Source organism: Balaenoptera physalus (assembly GCF_965194825.1).
Source record: "Balaenoptera physalus genome assembly, chromosome: 16".
NCBI lineage: Eukaryota > Metazoa > Chordata > Mammalia > Artiodactyla > Balaenopteridae > Balaenoptera > Balaenoptera physalus.
In genome coordinates, this window is record NC_138898.1 from 52,137,612 (window position 1) to 52,164,158 (window position 26,547).

The following is a 26,547-nucleotide window of genomic DNA, read 5'->3' on the forward strand; positions in this document are numbered from 1 at the left end:
GTGTGGACCAGCCGCCCTGCTCTTTATCCAGCGCTGAGAGTAGGCTTGGAAGGAGTGAGGTCACACCCGGAGCCAGCAGACTTGTGGTCGTGGGGAAGTGGAAAGCCCGGCAGATCCTCAGGGGCCAAGGGGCCGGGAGGGACCCCAGAGCACAGGAGGAGGTGCTCTGTCCCTCGTCTCAGTGTGAGAGTGGGGGGCTGCGGGAGGGTCTGGCCCCTTCCCCAGGGTCCCACAGGTCTCGGTCGGTCCAGGAGGGGGCTGGGCGAGGGACAAGTTCAAAGAAGCTGCCGTAGGTGCGCTTGTGTGCGCGCGCGCGTGTTGGGGGGATGCGGATGCACGAGCACCCAGAATCCCACCCACGGATACAGCAGCACATCACAACGCGCGGTCACACCCAGGACACCCATGCGGAGGGGGAGGGCCACGCCGCCCGCGGTCAAGGCCTCAGCGCGCCGCCCAAGCCCGCCAGGCTCGCCCCCTCGCCGACCCCCGCCCGCGGCGCGGAGGGGCAGGGGGTGAGCCCTGCGGCGGGGAGGCGGAGGGCCGGCCTCCGCGGCTCCGGCCGCCCCCGCAGTTGGGGGCGGGGAAGACGCTGGCGCCACTCCCCCGCCCCCGCCAAGCTTCTCCGCCAGCGCCCCCTGGCGCCCCGCGGGCTAGGAGTGGGAGGGTGGGGGCGCGGTTGGGGGCTGGGGCGGGCCCAGCTCCGCCCTCCCGGGTGGGGGGCGGGGCGCTCTCCGCGACGGGGGAGGGGCGGCTCGCGCGCGCGCCTCTGGGCGAAGCGGCCCCTCCCCGAGCCCCCAGCCCGGCCCCGCCCCCCGCGCCGGCCCGGCCCCGCCCCGCCCCCGCCCAGTCCGCAGCTCACTCTGAAGTTTCCTGCGCCGAGTGCGGACAGGCGTCGGGATCGTTCACCGCCCCGCCGCCCGGTTCGCGCCCCCCGCGCCCCGCGCCGGTCCGCCCCGCGGACCCCTCTGCGCCGGGCCGCCGCCGCCGTCGCTGCCGGGCCAGCCGGAGCGGGAGCCGGAGCGGGAGCCGGCGGGCCGGGGGCGCGGGCCGGGGGCGCGGGCTGGGGGCTGCGGCGCTCCAGCCGGGGCCGAGCGCCGTGCCGGGTCCGCGGTGACCGCGCCGCCCGGGCGATGCCCGCGGGGACGCCGCCGGCCGCCGGAGCGAGGTGAGACGCGGCGAGGACGCGCGCCCCACTGCGCGCCGGGACCCTCTTCAACTTGAGGCAGCCGGCGAGGGAGCCCCTGGGGCGCCTGCCCCCGCCCCGGCGGTGGGGGAGGGGCCGCCCAGCCCTCGCCGGAGGGAGGGGACGGGCGGGGGCGGGGGGCGCATTTGTCTCTAATGAGAAAAGACAAAGACATCCCGGCGGCCGTGGCTGTTTCCGCGGACCCGCTCCACCCGAGGTGGGCGAGGGTGTTGTTCTCGGGACCCGGTTACCGGCTGTCCCCCGCAGGTGCTACCCGCCGCTACCATGACAGAGAGCGTGCAGGCGGCCGACGAGGTCCGAGTGCCCCTGGGCGCGCCAGCCCCGGGCCCTGCGGCGGGGGCGTCCCCGGCGAGCCCTGGGGCCCCGGGGCCAGAGGCGGAGCGGGGGTCGAGGCCCGGTGCGTCGCCCCCCCAGAGCCCGGCGGCCGAGCGCGGCGCGGAGCTGGGCGCCGACGAGGAGCAGCCCGTCCCGTACCCGGCACTGGCGGCCACCGTCTTTTTCTGCCTCGGGCAGACCACGCGGCCGCGCAGCTGGTGTCTCCGGCTGGTCTGTAACCCATATCCTTCCCGGGCCGCCGGGGGTGTGGGGATCCGGGACATGGGGGTCCGGGGCACGGGACCTGCTCCGCGTGTGCCTCCCACGCTCGGGCTCTTTGGTCTCAGCGCGGGCTGGGCGCGCGGGGGACGCAAGGCAGGGGCGCGAGAGCAGCGCTCCTCCGAGAGAGGCGGCCCCGGGCCGCGCTTTGCGGGGCGGCGGGGGTGACTCTCTTGATACGAATGGGGTGTTGCCGCTTCACAGCCAGCTCGGGACGGAGAGGGTGGAAGAGAAGAGGCGAGGCCACCGCGGGCTTGGAGTGGAGCGGGGTCGGCAGGGAGGGGTGGGCGGAACTCCGTGCGCCCCCATGGGTGCCCGTCAGGAAGGGAATTCTCCCGTCTGGGTTTGCACAACGCTGGCCTGAGGCAGGATCCTAGCGAGGAGGAGGAGGCCGGCGGGACCTCAGTAAGAGAGCAAAGTTTTCACCCTGTTCCTTGCGCTTTGAAGAGTCTGGGAGACCCTAGGGGGCCGGGAAGCGGTGCGCTCTCGCTGGTCCTTTTTCGTGGAGAGAGGCAGTGACGTTGGTTGTGAACTCTCCTTTTCAGGCTGAACTCGATGTTGGGGTTGATTTAAGTCATGCGCAGCTGGGGGGTGGGGGGCAGGGAGGCCGTTGGCACCGCACTCGGGCACACTGGTGTCGCTTCTCCCAGTGCTTCCCTAGCCGGAGAGGAAGGGGCTCCCCCTTTTTGCTCTTGGTGAGATGGACACAGACTTTCACAGAAGGTTCCAGATCAGAGCTTGGTCGGGTAGGGGGCATTTCTGGGACGCAGGTAGCAGTCTGGTGGTCCCCAGCAGGTGGCCTTTGGGGAGTGTCAGCAGGCCCTGTGTCCCAGCTGGTTCTCCCACTGGCCTGTGGAGCTTGTTGCCAGGTGGCTGGGCTGTGGGCGCCAGGCATTCCCTACCCCCGGCCTGTAGGAATTGGGTGACAGCATGGTGGGGGTGCTGAGGAGAGGAGGCTGACAGGGGCGAGACCTTGCACGTGAACTTCCCTTGTCTGGTGTGGAGGAGACAGGCAGAATGAGCGATGCGTGTATATATTTTTCCTATTGTGTGTGTCTAACTGTACAAACATCACACCGAAGAGGAATTTGTATCAGGAAAGTAATAAACCGCGTTTTTTTTTTCTTTTCTGAAATTCAAACGTGGGCTGAGTCAGGTTAGCCCCCTGGTTGTGAAGGGGGTCGTTGTGGCCTGGGTAGAGGGTGATGGCCCGGGCGCCGCCACAGTGTGGCAGCAGGCTCCGCTGCCTGCCTTTGTCCCGCAGCCCCTCGGTGGGCTTGGCAGCCCCCCCCTCCTCCGGAGCAGCTGCCAGGCTGAGCTTGCAGGGTGGCTGTAGGCCAGTCTTCCCCCTAGAACCCTGGCCATTTCCAGGCCACCTCATTTTGGCGGGAAGGTGGCTTGGCTGGGTGAGGTGATAGGGGATGGGGTGGGTGACCTAAGGCCCTGGGACTGGAGGCTGCCCTCCGTGCGTGTCTGTCTTTTCCAAGCACACGCAGAGAACAGATAAGGAAGGATCCCAGCGGGCCTGCACTTTCTCTTTCCTGACAGCCCCTGGTCTGGCTGCTCTGTCCCCTCTCGGCCCAGGGAGTCTTCCAGCCTGACCCTGTGTTCTGGATGTTCCTGGCGGGCTACGTCCTGAAGGACGTCTAACAAGGTTGTTTGTGTTACTTAGTGCAGGGGAGGTGGGGGGATGCCACACGCATGTGGGGTGAGGCCCAGGGGGGTGGGGGATGGGACTGGCTGGGCCACCTGCCAGTGTCCCTGTCCCTGGGCTCCTCATGACTCCAGGAACAAGAAGGTGCTTCGAGCAGCAGGAGGAGAGCTCTCAGCCAGGGGAGAGCATCCCTTCTGACTGGCAGGGGTGTGGAGGAGCTCAGGTCCCAGGATCATTTTACTCTGGCCTGGCCGTGGAAATGCTGCATCTGTTGAGTGGGGTGGGCTTGTCAGGCCCCCAGCGTGTGGGGACGGCTGCTGACCCGCAGCAGATGCCAGGCCCTGGTGCTGGGGTGCCTTGGCCGCAGGGAGAGCCTAAAATAAGCCAGCCCGCCTGGACAGGTGGGGACTGGCCCCCTCGGGGAAGCCCGTGGGCCTCAGCAAGGCTTTCCAGAGTGCTTCAGATTCCTGGGAGTCGGGAGTGGCGGCCTTGTGAGAGGCAGGAGCTTGGAGGGCGGCCTGTGGTTTTCTAGGGACTGCGTGTTGTCTGTCCTGGGGCCGAGGGTGCGCCTTGGCCTTGGTCTCCCGACCTGCAGGTGGATGTCATGTTGGCGGCGCCCACCATCCTTCCCTGGAGCCTTTCCTGCTGCGGAGGGTAAACTCGGAGAGGGAAATGGGATAATTGGGTTTGCTCTGGGAACCCACACTCCGTAAAGCAGCTCCTCGCTCCCTGGACGCTGGCAGAGTCCCAGCTGGTCCGCCGAGCCCAGCCCTGAACAGGGATGAGATAGGCAGTTGGAACACAGGAAGAGGCCTTACTTAAGTCTCGGACTTTACGGAACCCCGGCGTGGACGCCCCCCACACAAATAAACATGTGTTCTGTCATTGCCTTAAGGGATACCCGATCCACAGCAAAGGAGCTTCCAAGGACAGCACCTATCAATAATAATTTAGTTTGCTTTTTGAAAACATAATTGTGCTAGAACTTTTGGGGCGAGTGCTGTTTCTCCTACACAGGTTTATTTATAGAGGAAGGTGGGTGGGATCTATGTGTTGTAGCCCAAGAGGCTGGGTTGTGTTCTGCCCGGGCTCCCCCGGGGTTCCTGACTTGGCACTGCCTGTGATGCAGCTGCCACGTCCCAGCACCCAGGCCAGGAGGGGTCTCCCAGTGGTGCTGGCTGGGAAGGGGGCCCTGCCGCGGTTACCACGTGAGCCACAGAGGCTGGCTGTGGCCCCGTTGGGGTGCGTAGGGACTAAGAGGTGGCCAAGGAGGCACTTTGGGGCTTGGGGATGGTGGACACCTCCAGGAGGTGTGCCCCAGGGAATGGGCACCGAATGCCCTGAGCATAGGGTTCAGAGAAGACAAAGGACATGACAAGGTCACACGGCTGCTGGAGGACAGAGCTGGGTGAGCCCCGCCCGGCCCGGCCCGGCAGGGAGGTGAGGCTGATGCATCCAGGTCCTTGAAGGCATTTTGTAAAAATCAATGCCCCAAACTGTCATGCCGCTCGCTCTGTGGTTGCTGCCTGCACCTGGGCTCCTGGCGGGCATGGGCGCCTCAGCGAGGACACACAGGGCATTGATGCGGAAAAGGGTGGGCCACCATCTGCCCTCACCTGCCCCCCACAGCCCCCTCTGGCCCCACAGACTGGACATGAGCAGACAGTCTTGTGTCCTTCTCAGCCTCCTGACCCTGTGGCCGTGACCCCTGAGCACTGTGTGGGCACAGGCCCGGGGGCACTCCCTCCTCTGAGCCCACACCCCCTGCCCCCCAGTACCTGTTCCTGGGCCCCTCATCTTGACGCTAGTGTGTGTTTGTTTCTCTGGACCTGGAGTTCCTGGGCTCCCCGGGGCTCTGGGGCAGATGAGGCCGCCCCGACTTCCTCTGACTGGAAAGGAAAGGAGTTGCAGTACGTGTGTCTGTGTGTCCGTGTGTCTCTGCATCTGCCCCGCACCCCACGCTCCGAGGGCCTATGTCATGCCCTGGGGTGGGGAGGGGAGTGGAAGTAAAGACACCCCCAGCAGTGGAGATAAGAGTCTATGGTAGGGAAGCTTCCTGGGAAGGGGCATTTTCCTGACAACTGGGGAGGGCAACAGTGGAGTGGCGGATCTCTGAGCACCTGCAGGAGGTGGGGTGGGGGGAGCCCCATCCCTGGGGTGGCTGCTTCTGTGGTCCCTGGACACGGGCCTGAGTTCCCATTGGACCCTGAGTTTAGAGCAGGGCTGTGATGTGTCATCCTCTTGGCTTATGTGTTCAGGAGGGCTTCCTGGAGGAGGTGAGGCTGGGTTGGACTGTTTGGGTGGATATGAGAAGGAACAGGAAGGCCTTGGGGCAGCGGGGTGTAGAAGGGGGAATTCGTGTGAGCTGGGAATTGTCTGCCCAGGAGGGCGCTGGCTGTGTCCGTGTCACGTTCAGTGTCATTAGACTGCCCAGGAAGCGTCCTGGCTGAGCCCTCTGCACCTCCTCCCCAGCAGCCTGGACTTCTAGCCATTCCCCACCCAGGCACCCACAGAGCCCTGATCTGGGCAGACAGTTGGTGTCCCTCCAGCTTACTGGCGGCCTGATTAGTAGGCAGAGGCCAGTAAGTGCTGATTAAGTGCCCTGTGTGTGTGGCATGGTGAGGCTGAGTGTGGCCCCCGCCCCCACATCTGCTGCCCAGCTGGACCCTGGGAATGTTGTGGGGGTGGGGAGAGCGGTGCAGAGCGGGGTGGGGGCTCCTGCAAACACTTGCTATGGGGTGGCCTCGCTATACAAGCCTCTCCTGTCCTGAGATCTATGCTGGGCCCACCTGGTTCTCCCAGCAGGCCCACGCTGGGACTCGGCCAGCTTCCACCGTGTGCCCGGCGAGGCTATCCTGATTGTGGTGGGGTACTTGGGTGGGTGGGTTGGGTGGGCCAGATGGAGGCTGTTGGGGGCTGGGAGTCAGGGAGACGCTGCTTGATGGACACAGGGATCTGTGGAGAGAGGAGAGCTGGAGGCGGGTGGATGTGGAACAGGGGTGTCCCAGGCAGAGGAATGGCATGTGCAAAGGCCCTGAGGCGGGTAGAATGTGTCCCTGCAGCTGGAGCAGGTGGGGGGTGTGTGTGAGGTGAGGGGGAGGAGGGGTAGGGTGGGTCGTGGGGAGGGAGACCCAGGAAAGGCCTGTGAGCATGGTGGGCGGGTGATGGACTGGCCTGGAGGCTCAGGGAGTGGGTCTGCCTCCACCTGGGGTTGGGGCTTGTGACGGAGGGTCTGTGTTGGGACCAGGTTTGGGGAGAAGTCAGGAGAGGGCAGGTGGAGGGCACCTCAGGGGCAGAGGCCTGAGGTGAGGACATGGCCAGCGCCACCCCTTCAAAGGAAGCTCGTGGAAGCAGTGGGTGTCACATTCTGACCACCCAAACTCTGTCCTGACTGCGGGAGGCTGTGGGCGCCCTCCCTGGCACAGTGGAGCGCTCACAGGTGGTCTGGGTGCTCCCCGCGCCTTCCTGGGGCGGCAGAAGAGGCAGTGGCTCCCGGTTCCAGGGTCAGGATGTGCAGGAATGTGGGGGATGGGCCAGCCTGTCAAACATTCGAGGGATGAGTCCAAGCAGCCCGTCTCTGGCTCCAGAGTCTACACCTTGGCCCCAGCCGTCATCAAGGTCGGGCGGGAAACACGTTACCTTCTTTTATACGAGTGTTGCACATGCGTCCCCGCCTCCGCCCGCACAGAGACCGCCTGGGAAGGGGTGGCAGCTGTTGCGGCTGAGTTAGGAATATTTTCTTTTCTCTCCTTCTTGCAAGTGGGTATTTAACTCAGTGACACAAAAGACCAGTTGCTCTCTCCTCCCCTCAACGGTTAGCTTTGACAGAACTGGGAACACCTCTGAGTCACGTGGGCCTCAGGCGCCCATCCTGGCAGCCGCTGGAGTGATTTAGGGCCCGGCTCCCTGGGCGGAGATGGGGGAGCGCCTGGGGAGGACAGGTCTTGGAGAGAAGCAGCCCAGCCCTTGCGAGTTGGCAGCGAGTTCGGGCACCGTCCCCAGAGCCAGAGCTCTGCGCCCGCCGCGGATGACAGATGGGGGCTGCTTGGCTGCGTTGTCTTCACATAGTGAGTAGCGGCTCGTTGTCATTTTGTTAAGGAGGGCCCCAGCGAACACCCAACACACACACACACACACACACACACACACACACACACACACACACTCCTCCAGGGCAGGCAAGGCTGTGCGGCCCCGTGTGGCCCAGCAGACAGGTGGGAGGACCCCGGTGTCCTCTGCTTCTGGGATGCTTGCTCCTCTGCTGCTGGGAGGAGCAGGGTGTTGGTGGTGCTGGCAGAGCCCTGAGCCCTGATTAGTGGGGACAGTTGATGAATGTGCTCAATTAGAGCATGCGGTGGGGACGTTGCCATCTCTGTGCTCCCCGGGACCCGTGGGGAACAGGCGGCATCGTGGTGTGAGCAACCTGCCTCTCCATGACCCTGAGCAGCTCTTGGATGCGTGCAGACTTCAGAGGTTCCGGGAGTACCCCTCTTCCTAAGTGGGATGCTGACAAGGACCAAGGCCGTGTTCCAGAGCAGCCCCCACCTCAATCTCACCCATAGCTTCTCTCTTTGCCAAAGTTGGGCGCAGATCTGGCAGAGAGAGGACCCAGAACCCCCTCCACAGGGGCTGTCTGGGTGAGACTGGCCCCCTACCCCTGCTGTGTCTCGACCGATGCAGGTGTGCCCCCAGCCCTGTCTGGGGTCAGCTCTCCCTCCTGCATGGGGCCCCGGCCAGGCCTCAGCCTCGGCGTCCAGCACGGTTGCCTGAACCTCTCAGGCACGTAGGGAGCTGATGTTAGTGAGATGCTTGGGGCTGGGCGAGGTGGGCCGGGCGGGCGGTGATGCTCAGGGCTGGCGTGCAGGGTGGCAGGTGCAGGAAGGAGGCCAGCAGCCCCTGACCTGCTTGAACCTGGGGGACAGGCCAGTCTTCTTAGGTGGGCACGGGCCGTGTCCACTGCCTGGAACTGGGCAAAGCCCGACTTGGCACCGTTGCCAAGAGACCTGGCAGGCGGCGGCCAGCCCGCTTGGTCACACTGTCCTCTCCCTGTTCTGGGCTCTGCCAGTGCCCCTGTGCGGCTGGCCTCCAGGTGAGGTCAGGGCACTGGTGCAGCAGGGACAGCGCCCCTTTTCTGGGCTGCAGTGGCCTCTCTCTGCTCCCCACCTGCACCCGGTGGAGCCCCCGGCTGGGGGTGGTCGTGTTTCGGGCCCTCGCTGGCCTGAGGACTGTGGTGGGGGCACCCTGACGCCAGTGACCACCCTCCCCCCGCCGGGAGGTTAGGCTGGGACCTCTGGGATTTCTGGGGTCTCGTGGTCACAGGAAGAGGGTCTCGTGGCCCCTCCCTCAGCCTGGGTGGTGGCCCCTCACGTGCCTTGGTTTCTCCCTCGTGTCACCTCTTCCTTTTCCATCACTGACAGAGCAGGGTTCACTGGGCACCCTGGTTTGAGGGGTGAAGGGCCTAGTCCAGTTTAGCCGGGCTAGTGAGAGGGTCTCGCAGCAGAGGCTCCAGAGGCCTGACAGGGACACAGCCCCCTCCCCAGGTCTGGCAGTGGTCCGGGGTCCCCCAGCCCCAGCCCACACAGAGGGTGTGCAGAGTCGGATGCGTTAATGGAGGGAGGGAGAGGCTGGGGGATTTTCCAGAAGGTGGTAGAGCTTCTGAGGTGGGCCGAATTTGTGTCCCTGAAGCCTGATGCAGCAAAGCAGCGGTGGGCTCTGGGCGCTGTCAGGGTGTCAGAGGCTGGGGCCCCATTGTACCTAAGTGCTGGGGCCACTAGGGTCACCACCCCAAAGCTGAGGGGCCTTGGTGGATGGGGTTGCCTCCTGGACCTTGGTTTTCTGATTTGAGGGGCAGGCCTGTGCCCCTTGACACCTCTAATTGTGGTTGTTTGTGGGCAGTCAGTGCCAGCTGGGCACCCCCATCCACACCTGCCCAGGGGGAGGTCAGGCAGCTGGGGACCATCTGCTGGACTGTGGCCTGAGTGCCTCTGTCTCCTGTGGGAGGAGGATGCCCAAGGAGCTGGGCTGGTGGGCCTGGGCTCCTTGGGGGAGGGGCTTTCGTGGACTCCTCTGGGCCTCCTCTGGCCACCGATGGCTTTTGGGCAGTACCTATGGATGGAGCTTCCCCCTCAGGTTCTCAGGTGTCAGGCCCAGGTCTCCCACTTGGCGCCTGTAGGGTGACCTCTGAGCCCCACCTGGGCACCCCTGGAGGTCTGGGGCCAGACGCTGCCTGTCTTGGCCTTGATCTTGGTGGTTCCTGTGACTCTAAGGAGGTTCCCACCTGTCAGTGGGTCAGGACACCCACGTCCCCTGAGCCCCGAGTGGAGCAGGCCAGGCCTCTGGAGCTGTGTGCACACCCTGGGCTCTGCCCTCAGTGCTGGCCCGGGGGTGGGGTGGGGTCAGGTCCTTTCTGGCTGTGGGGAGCCCCTGAAGGGGACGGAGAAAAACAGACGTGAGGGCGGCAGCATTGGGGCCCCCTGCTCTATACTTGGGGCATCGTTGCAGGCCCCGGCAGAGCAGCCAGGCCAGTGGCGGGGCGGGGGGGCGGGGCAGGAGCAGCCGGAGCAGGCAGGGTGGGCACTTAGGGTGGACAGAGTGTCAGGGATGGGGGTGCAGTATCCAGGGTGTGGCTGTGGGTGTGCCCATCGTCCTCACAAACTGACACGTGTAGGCTAGTGCACTGGCTGGAGTGTGCCCCCCAATTCATGTCCACCCAGACCTCAGAATGTGACCTCACGTGGAAGTGGGGTCTTTGCAGTTGCGGTCAAGTGAGGATGAGGTCAGATTGGGCTGGGGTGGGCTCTCAAGCTGATGATGGTTTCCTCCTAAGAGGAGCTGACACGGGTGCAGGGAGAAGCCGCGTGAAGGTAGAGGTAGACACGGGGTGAGGTAGCCACACGCCCAGGAAGCCCAGGGCTCCTGAAGCCACCAGAGGCCGGGAGAGGCCTGGATTGATCCGCCCTCTCAGCCCCCAGAAGGATCAGCCTGCTGATACCCTCATCTCGGACTCCTGGCCTCTGGACCATGACAGGAAGAATTCCTGTAGTGTAAGCTCCCCCGGTCTGTGGTGCTTTGTTTCGGGGGCACCTCCCTAGCTCACACACCTGGGCTCGCACACCCGGGCTTGCCCCCTGCTGTCCCCCCAGAGGGAGAGGCAGGAGGTGGGGACAGGCTGGTGGGAGGCGGCCCTGCTGGGATAAACCACGTCAGCCACCCGGGGTCTGCCTCTCCACGAGGAAAAGGGCCTCCTGGGGAGAGGGAAAACCAACCATGAAATTGGTCATTTGGAGGCCTCGTCGCCAGGGCGGCCTGGTCAGACCTCGATCGGTTGTGTCTCTGGGGTTGCTGGGGGCTTTCCCTGAGGAGGTGTCCATCCACGATGTGGGCCTTCAGGCGCTTTTTTGCCGGATGGAGGCTGACGTGGTCCTGTCCCTGCGGGAGTCTGGGACCCTCACTCAGCCAATAACCCTATGCTGTTGGGGGCTTTTGGGGGCTTTCCTGCTGCTCCTGGGGGTAGTTCGAGTGCAGCGGCTGTAGAGGGAGCCCCTGGTGTCCAGCCTCACCTGACTCTGATCTGAGACCCTTGGCTGGGCCCAGGGCGTCCTGCAGGGCGCAGCAGGGATGGCCAGCGGGTGATGGGCCAGATTCCCAGCTGGGGACCCGCTCTGGCCTGTTCAGGGCTCTGGGGCTGTGCTTGGCTGCGGAGGTGGCGGGTTGCGGGGGGGAGGCAGTGGACACGCAAACAGATGAGACCCAGGCCTTGCTAGGGCTGAGGTTGACTACGGCCGGGCTTGGGGGATGGTCTGCCAGGACTGGGGCATGCAGGCCGAGGCGGGTGGGCGTGAGCAGTGGGGGTGGGCCCCGAGGTGCCTGTCTGAAGGGTGGTGGGGGTCAGGGACGTGGCGTAGAGGCAAGGAGACAGGTGTGGGGGGCAGCTGATGTGGACATAGTCTCGGGGCCTAGGAGCGCCTCGGGTGCTCTCCTGAGAAGGGGGAAGCCGGGAGGGTCCACGGAGCCGCTGACATGTGCCCACTGCTTTCTGAAGCCATGGCCCCGCCTGCCACAGGGTCGGGAGCGAGCCTGGGAGCCTGCGGGAAGGTGCAAGGGTGGCGATGGCCTCTCCCAGCCAGGTGCGTGCCATGTAGCTCTCACCCCATGCGTCCCTTTGTCTTTCAAGCAGCCGCCAGGCGGCCGCAGTCTGATGAGTCAGCCTGCATTAGCGCCTCGTCGAGATGGACGAGGACATGTCCCGGGTCCTGCTGGCAGGGCAGCCGCCCGGCTCTGGCCGCGGAATGGGCCTGCTGCGTCCCCGTGACCAGCCACGTCCCCGTGACCAGCCGCATTGGCCAGCGTGTGCTGTGCCTCGGGCGTGGCGGGCCCGGTGCTCCGGGTCTGTGGGAGCGCCCTCCAGGCGCTGGTCTCAGGGTCATGTGGTTCAGTGGGGGTTCCAGGACTTGAAGGACGCCCCACACAGGGGTGCAGACCGTGGAGGGGGCAGGGGGTGCAGGGTGGGCCCCCTGTGGGGGCGGGAGACACGAGAGCTAGCAGCAGGTGGGCGGGCCATCTGGGGTGGGACTGAGGGGGAAGGAGGCTGGCCAAGTGTGGAGACACAGGGTTCCTGGGAAGGACCCCGCCTAGCCCCCCATTCGCAGAGCGCAGTACTGCGAGTGCTTGGAGGCAGGGGCAGGGGGTGGGCACCATTGTCCTGAGGAATGTTCTAGAAGCTAGAAGCAGTGTCAGGATCGGCCATCCAGTGGACCTGGGCAAAGCTTCACGAAGCACATCCCTGGGCTGCAGGTTTACGTTTTAGAAGCTGGGCTTCCTGGCATTCTTTCCTTGCTGTTCCAGAGCCATTAAAAAACCTACCATCGAAATCTGGGTCGCTGGAACAGGAGGGGAGGGCAGAACCAGCTCAGGGACCTGCAGGCAGAAGCAGGTGCCCTCAGGGAAGGGGGTCTGGCCTCAACCTCCCCTCCCCCGCTCCGTTCAGCGAGGGTCACAGTCCAGCAGACTCCTGGGCATCGGTGTTGGGGAGGGGGGCGCCTGGGCACCGGGGCAGAGAGAAGGGGGGTGTCTGGGGAGCCGTGCTCCTCCTGAGAGTATGCTCACCACCCCCAACCTGGCTCCAGGGCCCGGGGCCGTCTGCACTGCACCCTGCCTCCTGGGGTTTCTCCTCCTTCCTGAGGTTCGGGGCTTGACCTGCCCCTTCCTCGGTGTGGCTCCCAAGTGGGTGACTGGCCACGTTTTTGCTTCCCTCACCCTCGTGGGGCGTGAGGGGCTCAGAACAGGTCTTGGGGCCCCTCGTCACCCATTGTCACTTTCCTATGCTGCGACCACTCCTCGGCCGTCCCGCGGATGCCACCAGGCCATGTGTCCCATCCCCCGATTCAAACCGAGCAACCTGGACTGAGTGATAGGGATTCCCCGCGTTTGTGTGTTTTCTCACTCAGGTGTCACCAGGTCTCGGGGCAGGCAGGCCACTCAGTGTGGCCAGGATGGGGTGGCCAGATCCTTCCCAGGATGTCCCTCGCCCTGGAAGGCCATGCTGGGCTCTGGGTCACGTTTCTGCACGCAGCAGATGGAAGGGGCCTTTGGGTCAGGCACCTGCTCACCTCTGACCTTGGGGCAGAGGAACGGTGGTGAAGAGGCTCACCACATTTGCCGTGGGGAGCCCTTCACTCTGTCTCAGCCCTTGTGGGGGGAACTTCAGCACCCGAGTTCTGTCTACGGATGAGGAAACTGAGGGTCAGAGTGGATCCCTGCATGGCCCCCAGGATTTGGAGCTCAAGGCAGGCTGACCTAGGCGCCCACTTTCTTTTAGTTTTGTTGAGATGTACACTCACATAAAGCGCACCATTCAGTGGTCTTTGTTATAGTCAGAGTTGTGCAACTGTTACTACAGTCAATTTTGGAACTTTTTCATCACCCCAAAAGGAGACCCCGTCCCCATCAGCAGTCAACTCCCTCCCCCAGCCCCTGGCGCCCACTGGCCTGCATTCTGTCTCTGGGTGTGCCTGCTCTGGATGTTTCACAGAAATGGAATCTCACATAAGTGACCTTGTGTGTCTGGCGTCCTTCACTGAGTGTGTGTTCTCAGGACTCATCCAGGCTGTAGTGTGATGGTGCGTCACTCCTTTTAGGGCTGATGCGGTGGGACGTTGTGCTCCTTGTTCACCCGTCGGTGGACGTGGCTGTTTGCACCTTTCAGCTGCTGTGAGTGGGGCTGCTGTGAGCAGTCGTGTCCAAGTTCTGTTGGGCATGTACCCAGGAGCGGAATTGCCTGGTTATGCGGAACCGCATCAGATTGCTTGAGATGCCAAAGCGTTTTCCGAAACATTGCCTACTTCCTACTCCTTTGCGCCCTGGACTTGGGTCTCTGAGCCAGTGGGTCTGCAGCGGCCTTCACGGTAGTCCCCAAGAAAGCAGCCTTTGGGCTCCAGACACCACACCCAGCCTGTGCCTGAGCCCACCAAGTGAGCAGGACTTGCTCGCCTGACCTCCCAAAGATGCTCCCAGGGCATCCCCCTGGGAGGCGGGCAGAAGAGGGGTCTTGGTGGCCTCCTGGGTTGAGCAGCCCTTCTGATCTGGATCTCCCTTCGATGGACCTTCCAGGCAGGGCCGTCGGAACCACGTGGCCTGCCAGTCACTGCGCATCCTGGCGCACAGGCGGGCACACGGGTGGGGTGGCGCCGAGCCCTGGGCCGGGTAGTGCCAGGCTGTGGGTGGGAGTAGCTGGTGTGTGTTTGCCCGGCATCTGTCCCTCCATCAGCCCTCTGGAGAATTTCAACACCCACACCAGGAATAAAAAAAAATTATTAATGAGTTTGGCGCGGTTGCCATGGGAACCTGTTGCTAATGAATCTCTGGGGTTTCCTTTTACCTCTGCGCGAGGCTCAAGCCGTGCTCCCAAACACGACATGTTTCCGACTAATCAGGTTGCCGTGGCAACGCCTGTCACTAATCCCCAGCTGGGCTCCTGGTTTACCGGCTTGGCCTGAGTTACATAAAGCGATTTAGCACATTGAGGGCTGCTCCAGGATTAGAGACCCCTTGGCCCCCCCACCCAGCGCCTCGGACGCCTGTCTGCAGGGTGTCCCTACTGCCCGCCGTCCTACCTCCTAACAAGGGCCATCCCTGGGGTTCCCCAGACTCAGAATTCTAACGGAGGCGCCAGAGCCCGTGGTGTTTGGCGTTTTGTTAGAAGCCATGGAGTGTCGGATCTTTGCTTGGTCCAGTGTGTGTGCGGTGCCCGGGGGGCTGGCACCAGTAGGTGCTCATTGAATACCAGGGAGACCAGCGAGTGGAGCGCTCATGGCCGGGAGCTGCCTCATTCCCAGGCAGCCTGGGGCCCCAGGGCCAGTACCCATGCCTCTGTCTGCCCCAGGCCTGGTGAAGAGAGGACATTCTAGCAGGAGCATGGGCTCCTGTACCCGAGCGATGGACCAGAAGCCCGGGGTGTGCGGTGGGAGGTGAAGGTGGAGTCCACCCTGTCACGTGATGGGAAGGATTCCCTCGGTGACCGTCCACACCCTCAGCCCACTCCCAGGAATCCATGTGGTCTGGTCTGCTCGGATGCCAGCCTGATGCCCGGGGCTGCATGCGGTGGGCGTCTGCAGTGGGCATCAAAGACCCTCCTGTTTTGTTCCTCCTGCTCGAGTATTTGAGGCACTACTGTGTGACAGGTGCTGGCGCGGGGATGGGAAGTGCATGTATCCCACTCTCAGTGGTCCTGCTGTCTCCCTGGGGGCCCGGATCTAGGACAGGGTCAGCCATGCTGGGATGCATTGTGGACACCCCCACCAGCCTGGGTGGGGAGGCTATTGGACTTGGGGTTTGGGGTCTCTCTCCCGTGGCTGTTGGGCACCTTGCAACTGCCCAAGTAGGTGCTGGCTAGGAGGCAGGTGGCCCTTCCCCTGGTCGCCCCCCATAGCTGTAGGTGGGGAGGGCTTCCCGGAGGAGGTGGTCTCCACAGAGCCCTGATAGCAGTGGGGTGAGAACAGGGTCCCTGTCAGGGTGATGCCCAGCATGTCTGTGGACCCCGATTACCCTGAGAGCCCTTCCAACACTAGCTCAGGGGTCTGCTGGGGGCACCAAACCCCTCGAACTGAGCACACCCTCCCTCACCCCCTTAGTCTGGAGTTGCCTTGTTCCAGGGCGTTTGGGACACCCTGAGCCGTGCCTTCTGAATTAGCCTGCTCAGGTGGCCATGACAAAACATCACAGACGGGGCAGTTTAAACCACACAAGCATGTTTCTGGACGTCGAGAGCAGGGCGTGGGCAGGGCTGGTTTCTCCTGAGGCCTGTCGCTGTCTTCTCCCTGTGTTCTCACATGGTGACCTTCTGTGCGTGATGGTCCTGATCTTTTCTTACAAGGACATGGTCTGGATTAGGGTCCAACCCAGTGACCTCTTTTTTTTCTTTCTTTTTTTTTAAGAAATTTATTTTATTTTTGGCTGCGTTGGGTCTTCGTTGCTGCGCACGGGCTTTCTCTAGTTGCGGCGAGCGGGCTTCTCATTGCGGTAGCTTCTCTCGTGGAGCATGGGCTCTAAGCACACGGGCTTCAGTAGCTGTGGCACGCAGGCTCAGTAGCTGTGGCTCACGAGCTCTAGAGTGCAGGCTCAGTAGTTGCGGTACACAGGCTTAGTTGCTCCACGGCATGTGGGATCTTCCCGGACCAGGGCTCAAACCCGTGTCCCCTGCATTGGCAGGCGGATTCTTAACCACTGTGCCACCAGGGAAGTCCCCAGTGACCTCGTTTTACTTTATCTCTCTAAAGATCCCAGCTCCAAATACAGCCACATTCTGAGGTCCTGCGGGCTAGGCTTCAACATAGGAATTTCCAGGGGAGGCCACTCTGCCCATAGCACCTCCCCAGAGGCCCCCAGGCACTGGCTGGGCCCTGCCTTCATCTCTGGGGTTCTCTGGTCTTTCTGAGACCCAGGCAGCCCCCCTGGGGCATGAGACAGAACTCTTTCAGAGGGGAGCTTCCCCCACACCCTCCCGACAAGTGGTCCCCAACCCACGTGGGTGCCTCCAGCCACAACCCCTTGGTTAGCCCTCTGCTGCTAGCCTTGGGGCCCCTGGCAGCACCCCACTCTGAAGCACCTGGCCGGTGAGGGTCTGAACCACAGACCTGAAACAAGGCCCACGGAGCTATGCTTGTCCTGTGCCACAGCCCCATGGGGCCCTGGTGGAGGGGAGGCAGGGGCCACGGGACATTTGTTCTGAGAGGAGAGGAGGCTGGGGTCCCTCCCTGAGAACAGGGCTACAGCCTCATGGGGTCCTGGGTGGTGGGGTGGGGTCTGGAAATTGTTCCAGTTCCTCCGGTGAGCGGCGGCAGGTGGACGGAGGGACAGGCGGAGGGTGAGACCCCGAAACTTGAGTGGTGTCTTGTGCTCACTGCCAGGCCATCTCACACACAGGGTGTCCCCTCCCTGGGCTGACACCACAGGCCGAGGGTCAGCTGTTGGATTGGAGGGTTGTCCCCTGGAGTTTGTAGCCACCTTGGGCTCGTCACACAGCAGTCCCCTCCTGACCATGTGCTCCTGCTCTGCTCCCCGGAGTCCCCGAGCCAGACAGGTTAATGCCTGGAGTGACCGCGGCCCCGCACGGAGCCATCCACACCCCATTTGTTACCCAGCAGTGCCCAGGGTGTGCGGGGCCCCCATTCTTCTGTGTGGCCGCTGAGGTCTTAGTTCAACTGCTCCGGCAATGTCAGGTTTCCTTCTGGAAGGAATGTCATCTCACCGGTTGGTGGAGGTGCTGACCAGAGGCAGGAGGGCTGGGCGGCCATGCCTCCCTCATGGCTGGGGCATCCAAGCAGAGACATTGGGTGAACAGCCTGTGGAGGGGTGTCTCCAGGGGGCTCTGCGGGCCCTCCCAGCCCAAGGCGGGACAGGGCAGAGGCCGGCTGGATGGTGTTTGGGTCAGATGCCCAGTGTCCACTCTGGCCATCTGGGTTCTGCGGGTCGGCCCCCCAGGCCCTCTGTCACTCTCACAGTAGCTGTGGCCTGAGGTGTGGCCGAGCTCACGTCTGCTGGCTGGGTGGAGGGGGGCGACGGGCCCGAGGTGCCCCCGTGACTGGCCAGTGACTTCCTCTGCGTGCTGCTAGAGTAGGCAGATCTCTCAGCCACTGTTCCCCAGACACGTGGCCCGTGTGGGGGTGTCAGTTCAGAGATTGGAACAGCCCCCGTGGCAGCGGACACCCCAGGGAAACATCTCCTCCCTGGCCTGGGGCAGACCCAGATGGTGGCTGTGCAGAGGGCACTGTGCAGGGGGAGGGGCTCTCAGGGGACCCCCCCCCCACGCTTCATTGCTATTCGGCCCTCCCAGCTCCCGACATGCCACCTCCTCCCACCTGGGCCTTGGTCCTACGTCATCTCCCCGGACCCCCTCAGGAAGGTGGCGTCCTCTGGACCAGCCTCTTGGCCCACAGGCTGACCCACAGTGGAGCGGGCAGCCTCTGGCCCCATGCCTGGCGGCTGGAATTCAGGAATGAGCCCCTAAGTTCTGATGAATGTCTGATGCCTGGAATTCCACCGCGGCGCGGAGCGCGCTCTGTCCCAGGGCTGCACCCAGTTCCAGGCAGGCCCACCCCCCCGCAGTCCCCCTGGGAGCGGGTGGGCAGGAAGCTGGGGGAGGCGAGCCCTGGAGTTCGGGGCGGGGGTGCAACCCTGCCCTCCACGGGGCCCCAGGCAGTGCTTGAGGGTGGACGTCCTTGCCCAGCACACACCAAGGCCTCTCCCGGGGCCAGGGTCGGGGCGGTGGGGAGGGTGTTCAACGTTCCCAGAGCTGCACACACACCCCCACCCCACCCCCATCGACAGCTGCAGGGTCCCCATGCCTGCCGTGTGCCCAGCTTCCTTCTCAGGGGCTCGCAGGGTGGCATGACTCTGCTGTGGGCTGGGGTCCCAGCCCCCGCTCTGTGCCAGTTCAGCCTGGCCCTGGCCTGGGGTGAGCGGGTTGTGCGGTGTTTGACCTGCTCCCCTCTGCGTGGCCCAATCCTGCAGAACCACTTTGGGAAGTTTGGGGCTCCAGGAGGAGGCCGGGGTGTTTTCTGCACGTTTGAAATACGGCCGGGCTGGTGGGAGCAAGCAGTGTTTTAATTCCTAATTTAGACTGTTTATCTGCAGAGCTCTGGAGGCCGGGCCGAAGAGACGGTGCCCCCCCGCACCTCACCCCTCCCAGGCGCCTCCCACCTCCAACGTGCTCCAGCTGCCTGGTGGGCACGGGTGGGGGGCTGGCCTCTGGACCCCCCCGCCAGCCCCCTGGTGGCTTCCTGGACGGCTGTCTCTGCACCGTCAGCTGGGCACCACCCGCCCTCCACGAAGGGCGGCCCCCTCCCCACGCCTTCTGGGCCTTTCTCTAGGAGTTGTGAGGAATCTGAGGCCAGGCAGACTCAGCTGTGGCCTCGTCTGAGTTTTACTGTAAAAGAGAGTAAATGGAGAAACGGGGGGAGGCACAGGAGGGGAACCTGGTTGGGGAAAGCAAGCCTGCATCACCCCCGACCCAGGTCCCCCCACCTTGTTAACGACGGCGCCAGGATCAATGTCATTTCTCCCACTTTAATTAGAAAATACATTTCTTTCACCAGCCTTAACAATCTGGTTAAGGCCAGGCTGGCTTCCTGGTTGCCGTGCCGACCGGGTTTGGACCCCTTCTGACGTCCCTCCCACACATCCTCTGTGGAGGGGGCTGGGCAGGGGGTTGGCAGGCTCCGGGCCAGGACCCCTCTGCTGGCGGGTGACCCCAGTAAGCACCTGCTCTTGTCTCCTGTGTGAGCCTGTGTATTTCGTCTTTGTCGCCGTGGTGTCCCCTTCCTTGGGGTGCCTGTGACATGCTTGCTACTCGTGGGAACTTACAGCTGGGAGGGCACTGGGCCCAGCGTACCCATCATGCTGCAGAAGGCAGCATGTGGTCACCCTGGGGTCTGGGGGCCTGAGGGGCTGCGTGGGCCAGTGTGGGGCATCAGGTGTCCACGAGGTCATAGAGGGGTATGAGGGTGAGGTCCAAACTGGGGGGCTGGTGACAGCTTTTCTTGGAAAGGCCATCTGGGCTGGGGGAGCCAGTCCTAGCCTTCTGGAGGCTTTGCAGACCCCACAGCTGCCCCTCCAGGCAGCGAGCCCCCCCTCAGCCCACCTGCTGGCCGCAGGCCCCAGGTCCACCCCATCCAGAGCCAGCTGCCAAATTCCAAACCCTCACACCCCTGATCCTTGGCCTCATGGAAGCTTCCAGAAATGGGAGAGGGGCTCCAAAACGTACCTTCAGTGTCGGAGTGCGAAGGACACCCCCCGGGGCTGCTTCTGCAACCCCAGGCTCTGCCAGGCCCCCCAGGCCACCCTCCAAGCCCCCGTCCCTGCATTGGGGCCTGGTCCACCTCCCCCAGGCAGCACGTGGTGCCGGCTCATGGCAGGAACCCGAGACATGGGAGCAGCAGGTGACCCGCGTGCTGGGAGCTCGGGGATTTCCTAATTAAAGGATTTATTATGAAAGCGCCCGGCGTCCTCCGCTGGGGCTTCCTGTAGCCACGGAGACAGACGTAGCCTTGTGGGGACAGGGCGGGCTGTGGGGGTCCCTGCCCCGGGAGGGTCCACCTGTGGGAAGGGTGGGCTTTGTTCCCCGAAGAGAGGCCTGCTGAGCCCTGGGTGGCCGGGCGGGGATACATCTGGGATACTCTGGGCCCCAGCCAGCCCTGTGGTGACCTGCTCAGGCCTTGGGCAGATGCAGGAAGGGGGGACCTGGGGGCGCACGGGGTGGGGCCACTGACCCACACTGGGTGTGGGAATGGGCCTTTGTGTGGCCGGAAATGCTTCTGTCCCCTGTGGGTGTTGGGGCGTGTTTGTTCCTGGGGCGGGTAGGAACCCAGGGGTAGCCTGTGGAGGGGCAGGGCGCCATAGGGAATTCATGAGAGGCAGTGGGTCCAGGACCTGGGGGTGGCGAGCCCAGTGGGCCCAGAATGAAGCCCCCTGTTGGGGGAGGGTGCTGGGGGGACCTTGCAGGTGGCAGGGGTGGGGAGGGGACATCCTTCAGAGGGTGGGAGCCACTGGCATGGTGGGGCACCCAGACCCTGGGGTGTGCCGGCTGCCCTGTTCTTCAGACCCTGAAACAGAGGTTCCCGAACTCCAGGGCCTTGTGATTAATTGAGGCCCCCAGGGAGTTTCTGCGATGGGGTTCTGTCTTGCTGTTTATCTTCTTGGAATTTAGAGTTGAAGAGATTTAGAAATTGCTGTTTAGTCATTCATTTAAAACAATAATAAACTCATTAGTTATTAACATAGCATTTCCTTTTATGAAAAATGTCTGTATTTTCTGAAATGTAAAAATTCATCCAGAAAAGGGCCATTTTAGGGTTTTGCAGGTCTCTTGACCGCCTGGCCTGATGGAAGAACCAGGGACAGCCGATCCTCTGCTCCGCGTGCCCGGGAACGCCAGCGAGGGAGGGGTGGGCCCCTGCCCCACCAGGGACAGCCAGCCTAGGGCAGCAGTGCTTACCTGAGGGAGAATTCTCCAGGCTCCTTCTGAAGGTCCTCTTCTTGGTGGGGGTGCCATTGGGGTCCCCGCGTTGCAGATGAGGCAACATCAGGCCCCTCCCCCACCGCATCTGCAGCCCCTGCCCCACTGTACCCACGGCCCCTCCCCACCCAGACCTGTGGCCCCCTCTCCCTGCAGGGGCACCAGCCCCTTCCTGGATGTGTGGCGGCAGTGGCAGCAGTGAGAGTGGACAGCCCGCTGTGCGGGGGAGGGGAGAGGCACCCCATTGTTGGTTTAAAAAAAAATGACTCAGGCGATTGACAGAAGCCTTCCTTTTCCTGCCAGTTTCCAAGAATTCTGCTCCAACATAATGGATCGAGTTATTAAGGGATCGATGCAGATGCGGGTGGCTGGAGGGGAGCCAGGATGGGCGAATCAGCGCGCTGCACAGCTGTGAGCTCCCCAGGCCCAGGTCTGCGGTCAGGGGGCTGCTGGGCAGGTGGCAGCTGGTGGAAGTTGGTCACCCCCACCAGTCCGGCCACCAGCTTTTTGTGGGAGGTGGGGCACGGGACCAGGGCCTCCTGTGCGCATGGTCCATGCATGTATGTCTGCACACATGCCTGTCCTAATGAGGCTCCCCTTCGTTCGTGACTCAGAGGACAAGGGCCCTACTGTGTGCATAGTTTCTGTCCACAGCCCCACCTGATGTGAGACCCTACTGTGTGCATAATCCATTGAGCGTGAATTCCTACTGTGCGCACAGGCCTAAATCCAAGCCCCGCATATTATAATTTGAGGTCCTGCTGAGTGTGTGATCCCACTGGGAGTAAGGCCCTACCCCTGCTGTGTGCACAAGTATACCTACCACTTGAAGTCTGTTGTGTGCAGGGGTCTCCCGAGGGGTCTGCTGTGTGCAGGGGTCTCCCGAGGGACCGTCCTTAACTGGGGGGGTGAGCAGGGTGTGCTCTGAGGAGGCCCAGGAGGGCCCCTCATCCCCCAGAAGGTGTGTGTGCACCCCATGAAGCCCCAGTTGTGGGGTGGGGAGGGGGTGTCCCACAGGACCCTTGCTCTTCATTGTCCGATGCTGTGGGGGCGGGTGAGGAGTGTGGTCAGGAGGGGTTGCCTCAATGGCTTGGTGTCATTGGCCCCCATTCTGCCTGCCTGGGCCCTCCTGTCCCTGCTGCTCTGGCATCCCCCACCCACTCCCACCACAGGCCTGGGCTGGGGCTGGAGTGCCCCCAGATGGATCGCCTTGCTGGCACATGTAGCTGCTCGATGCATCACCTGTTCACTGTCCTCTGCCTGGCTCCAGGCAGGCTGCCCCTGTCTGTTCACTTGGTCCAAGGACCTGGAGTAGTCCCTACACACAGTAGGTGCTCAGTAGAAGATTGAGTGAGGCAGAGGAGCTCTTCGGCTAGTTCAGGAAACTTCCTGGAGGAAGAGCCCTCTGCATGGGTTTTGAGGGATGGATAGGAGTCTTCCCAAGGTAGGAAGGTAGATGGGTATTGCAGGCAACAGACTTACTGGGACTGGACCCAGGAGGTCACATCACGCAGGTGTGTCCCCCTTCCTGTGTCACAAAGGGTCTGGGTCCTCCCCATTGCCCCATCATCCCCGCCCCGCACAGCCTGGGCTGTGCCCCTGGGTCCTCTGTCTACACCTGGCCTGGGGCTGCCATGCTTCAGGGACATCCTGTTGGCTGTCCAGGGGATGATGCCCCTGTGGCTGGGCCGCTGCCCCTCTGGTCAAGTGGCATGCCCCATTCGTGGGCTCCCATTTGGTGCTTTCCACTTCCCTGCAAATTGGCCAACGTAATGGCTCAGTTGGGTTCTTAGCTTAAAGAATTTCAGCCCATTAAATGCAAATACTGTGCCATTTGAAATGTTTGTGCTGGGGCCCGCCCCTCTGATGGTGTTGAGCGTGTGACACACACACACACACACACACACACACACACACAGCTCTAATTAGCGTCTGATGGAGCTTGCAGTGCCATCCCGTCCCCCATCCGAATATCTCCCTCCCTAGTCTCGGGGTGTGGGGGTGCTGGGGGTCCCGGGCTGAGCACGTGCTGATGTTTTGGAAACACCACGGCCCCAGACCCCACCTGCCTGTGCTGGTGGCTTTTCTGGAAGCTCTGAGGGCCCAGCTGTGTGCGGCCTGCCTGGGTTGGGTCTCTGTTGGGTCTGGGGGCCTGTACCTGCAGAGTCGGCGGTCGGCCACCTCTGCCTCCGGCAGCACAGGGAGCCCTCTCTGTGTGTGTGACCCAAGCTGCTGGGACTTCCTGTGGGATGAGGGGAAGGCAGCCTTGGCACTGAGGGTGGGGAGGGGATGGGTGGGGGCCACACCAGAGACTGCTGGCCCAGCTGCTCTGGGAGGCCAAGGGTGGGGTCTTCAGTGGGGCAGGTGGCCCCCAGTCATAGGCAGCGGGAAGCAGGGACCAAGTCTGTGTGTCTGGGGATGATTGCAGACACAAGAGCTTGGGATGAGGGACACAGGGTTGAGTGTCCACTGGGCCTGGGTTCTCTGTGACCTGGTAGGTGACGTGCCCTGAGCCTGGTTTATCCACTGGGAAAACTTCGGTGTTGGGAGGGGACATGGGAGGGCCCCCCACAGCAGGGGAGTCCCTAAGGTCCAGCTGTCTATCTGGGCAACCAGAAACCCCCTCCCCCCCAAGCCACTACGCCAAGTCTCTTCACCCAACTAATGGATCTCATGGGACAGGGCATCATGGCCATGCCCCCCCCCCCCCCCCCCCGCCCAGGAGCTCCCAGCCAGGGGTTGAGGCAGGACCAACCAGGGGACACGAAGGGTCTCCCAAGTATGTGGTGGCACTTGGTGTATTTGTCTGCACGGGGTGACTGTGACAAAGCACCACAGATAGGGCAGCTCAAACAACAGATGTTTATTTCCTCCCAGTCCTGGAGGCTGGACGTCCAAGATAGGGCTGGTTTCTCCCGAGGCGCCTCTCTCTAGGCTAGTAAAGGGCAGTCTCCTCTGTCCTCACGTGGCCTTCCTTCTGTAGGTATCTGTGTCCCAATCTCCTCTTTTTATAAGGCACAGTCAGATGGCATTAAAACCCACCCTAATGATCTCATTTTACCTTCATCACTTCTTTACAGGTTCATCTACAAATACAATCACATTCTGAGGTCCTGGCGGTAGTGTATGAATTAGGAGGGGACACAATTCAGCTCACTCCAGGGAGGGCTGGGGGCCGGGGCCAGGAGGGGTCTCGAGTGAGAGGGAACGGCCCATGGGGGTATCCAGGCGGGGAAGGTGACCGCGACCTGGGCCAGAACATGACCCTCACACTTGAGGTAAACGTGACTCTGACCCATGGTCAGGACTGTGCTCTGTTCTGTCCAACCCCCACCCCCCAGCCCCGCACAGCAGGGGACCACCGGCCCTGAACTTTGGGCAGGATCTCCAAGGATGCCAGTGGTGGCAGTAGTGTGTAAATGTCAGGGTCAGGTGCTGGGGGGAGGGGGAGCAGCGGGGCACCCGGTGGCCCTGGAGGGGCAGCGGCTTTGGGAAGTGCGGGGAGACAGCAGTACTGGGACAATGAGCCCAGGTCCAGTTACTTTCATTTTGAAATTGACTTTCTTAGGGTTTGGGTCTTCTTTTTAAAATGTCACTGCTGTTAATAACAGAGGCAGGGCCGAGGCCGGACACCTGGCATCCCAGCTCTATCCATTTTTACCCAAGATCCTGGGGGAATCTTGACCACCAGAAAGTTTGGAAAGGTGCCCTGGGGGCTGGTGGCGAAGGTGTCTGGTCCCATATGTGGTGGGGCGGGAGGGACTCCAGGGTACCTGACCTCAGCCTTGAGGGGCTGTTCTCCTGTTCCATACCCCACCCCCACCCCAGAACAGGCCCTGGCTGACCCAGCCCTCGGCGCAGGGAGCCTGGGTGAACCCGGCATGTACCAGGTGCTGTGGGAGAGCAGGCAGGCCCCTGGCAGGCCAGGCCTGGCCTTCCTCCTCCTTAATAAGTGCCCGGTTGCCGGGCAACACTCATGGGGAAGCCGGGTTTGCAGAGAGCCGCCAGCGTGGGGTGTGGGCACGGGGTTGGTGCCTGCTGCAGAGCTGCCCGGGTGCCTGCTGTTGGGGTGACCAGGTACCGCGTGTGCAGAGATATATGTCCACACTTGAGTGTGTTCCCACCACGGTCACCAGGCTTCCTGGGTGTGAGCTGGGTCTTAACACAAAGAGTCAGACTGTGGCGTCACCGTCCAAGTGTGCAGAAGCATGAGGGACTCAGCTGCCGGGGGTCCCGCGCTTGGGGGGCAGAGCAGGGGGAGGCCAGGATGAGGAGGGCTGTGGGGGCCCAGCAGGGGGGGCCCCAGGTGCACTCACCCCAGTTTCCCCGTGGGAAGGAGCCTCCTGTAGCCAGCTTTCTGCAGACCCTGGGCCCCCTCTCTGGGGACGGCCTGCCGGCTGCGGGGGCAGGGCACTCCAGACCACGTTCCCATGGAAGGAGCGAGCAGTCCCCCGGGGTCGCTAATTCAGGCCGCGGGCAGCTGTGCAGTGGTGCTGAGGCAGTTATTTCTGGCCTGGAGAATTCCTGCCCAGAGCAGGCCCCACAAGCCTGTCCCTACAGCCAGGCGGTCATCTTCCCCAGGGGCCCCTCCTGGCCCCTCCTGGCCCTGTGCCCCCCGCCCACGCCTTTCCCTTCCAAGGTCCATGGGCTGTGCAGAGGTCCCCACAGAGCGACCAAGATGGGCAGAGGTGTGGCTGGAAGGAGGCCTCACCTGGTAAGGCTGGTCCTTCCAGCCTTCGATCCCAGGACAAAGGCAGCCTGGGGGGGACAGTTCCCGAGCCTTCAGCTGCTCCCAGCAGGAACCACGTCAGAGCCATGACCTGGAGCTCCGTCAGGAAAGCTGGAAATGAGGGAGAGAATCGGGGCTGGGGGTTGGCTTCACTTTCAGGCAGGAACATTCCTGGGGGGGCGGGGGCTCTGGGCCCCCAGGGCACTTGTGCATGCTGCCACCAAGTGGCTGACGGGGTCTTCACAAGGTTCCATGGCCTACACGGGGGCTTCTTGCCGGCATGGTGATGGGAGGTGGAGACAGGGCACTTTTCCACTTAATTATGCCTTGAAAAAATCCTGAATCCAGCTGTTTATTAAGAGCTGAATAGAGACGTTAGCACTCTTCCTAATTAGCATGGTCTTTAGAATCGGGGGCAGTTAGGGAGCTGTGGGCATGTGCTCGGGCTCCGAGGTGTCCTGTAGTCCTGGGGGTGGGGATCTTCCTCCCTGAGAAATATGACCGCTAGGCCTTCGGGGCTACCACCTGGAAGATGCGCACGTGTGTGTGTGTGCGCAAGAGCATGTGTATATGTGTGTGATGGTGTGTGTGAGCGTGATTATGTGTTTGGTGTACAGATGTGTGAGCGTGTACATGCACAGTCCTGCTCGGATGCACGCCTGGACCGTGTATGGCTCGCAGGAACAGGCAGAGCACAGACATGCACACACCCAGCACATGCGTGCCAGGGGCACAGGCTCACTCTTGCTGGGGCCTGGCTTTTGTGGGCTGCACCCACCCCCTGGCCCTACCTGACTGGAGTCGAGGGGCTGCCCACCGTCACGTCGCCCTCCTTCCCCCTCCCGTGGCACATG

The 26,547-nt window shown here is 62.9% G+C and overlaps 1 protein-coding gene across 5 annotated transcripts in view; it reads left to right on the plus strand.

The window, feature by feature from the left end:
• The first annotated feature begins 1,253 nt into the window (after window positions 1–1,253).
• Window positions 1,254–26,547, plus strand: part of CACNA1H (calcium voltage-gated channel subunit alpha1 H) — a 63,468-nt gene continuing 38,174 nt past the window's right edge. The window contains exon 1 of one of the 5 annotated variants that reach the window (XM_082431810.1): window positions 1,254–1,763. In XM_082431810.1, coding sequence (XP_082287936.1) covers window positions 1,472–1,763 — 292 coding nt within the window. In that variant the 5' untranslated portion in view covers window positions 1,254–1,471. The remainder of the gene's footprint in view (window positions 1,764–26,547) is intronic. The other 4 variants (XM_082431812.1, XM_082431813.1, XM_082431811.1 and 1 more) reach the window with 4 other exon arrangements.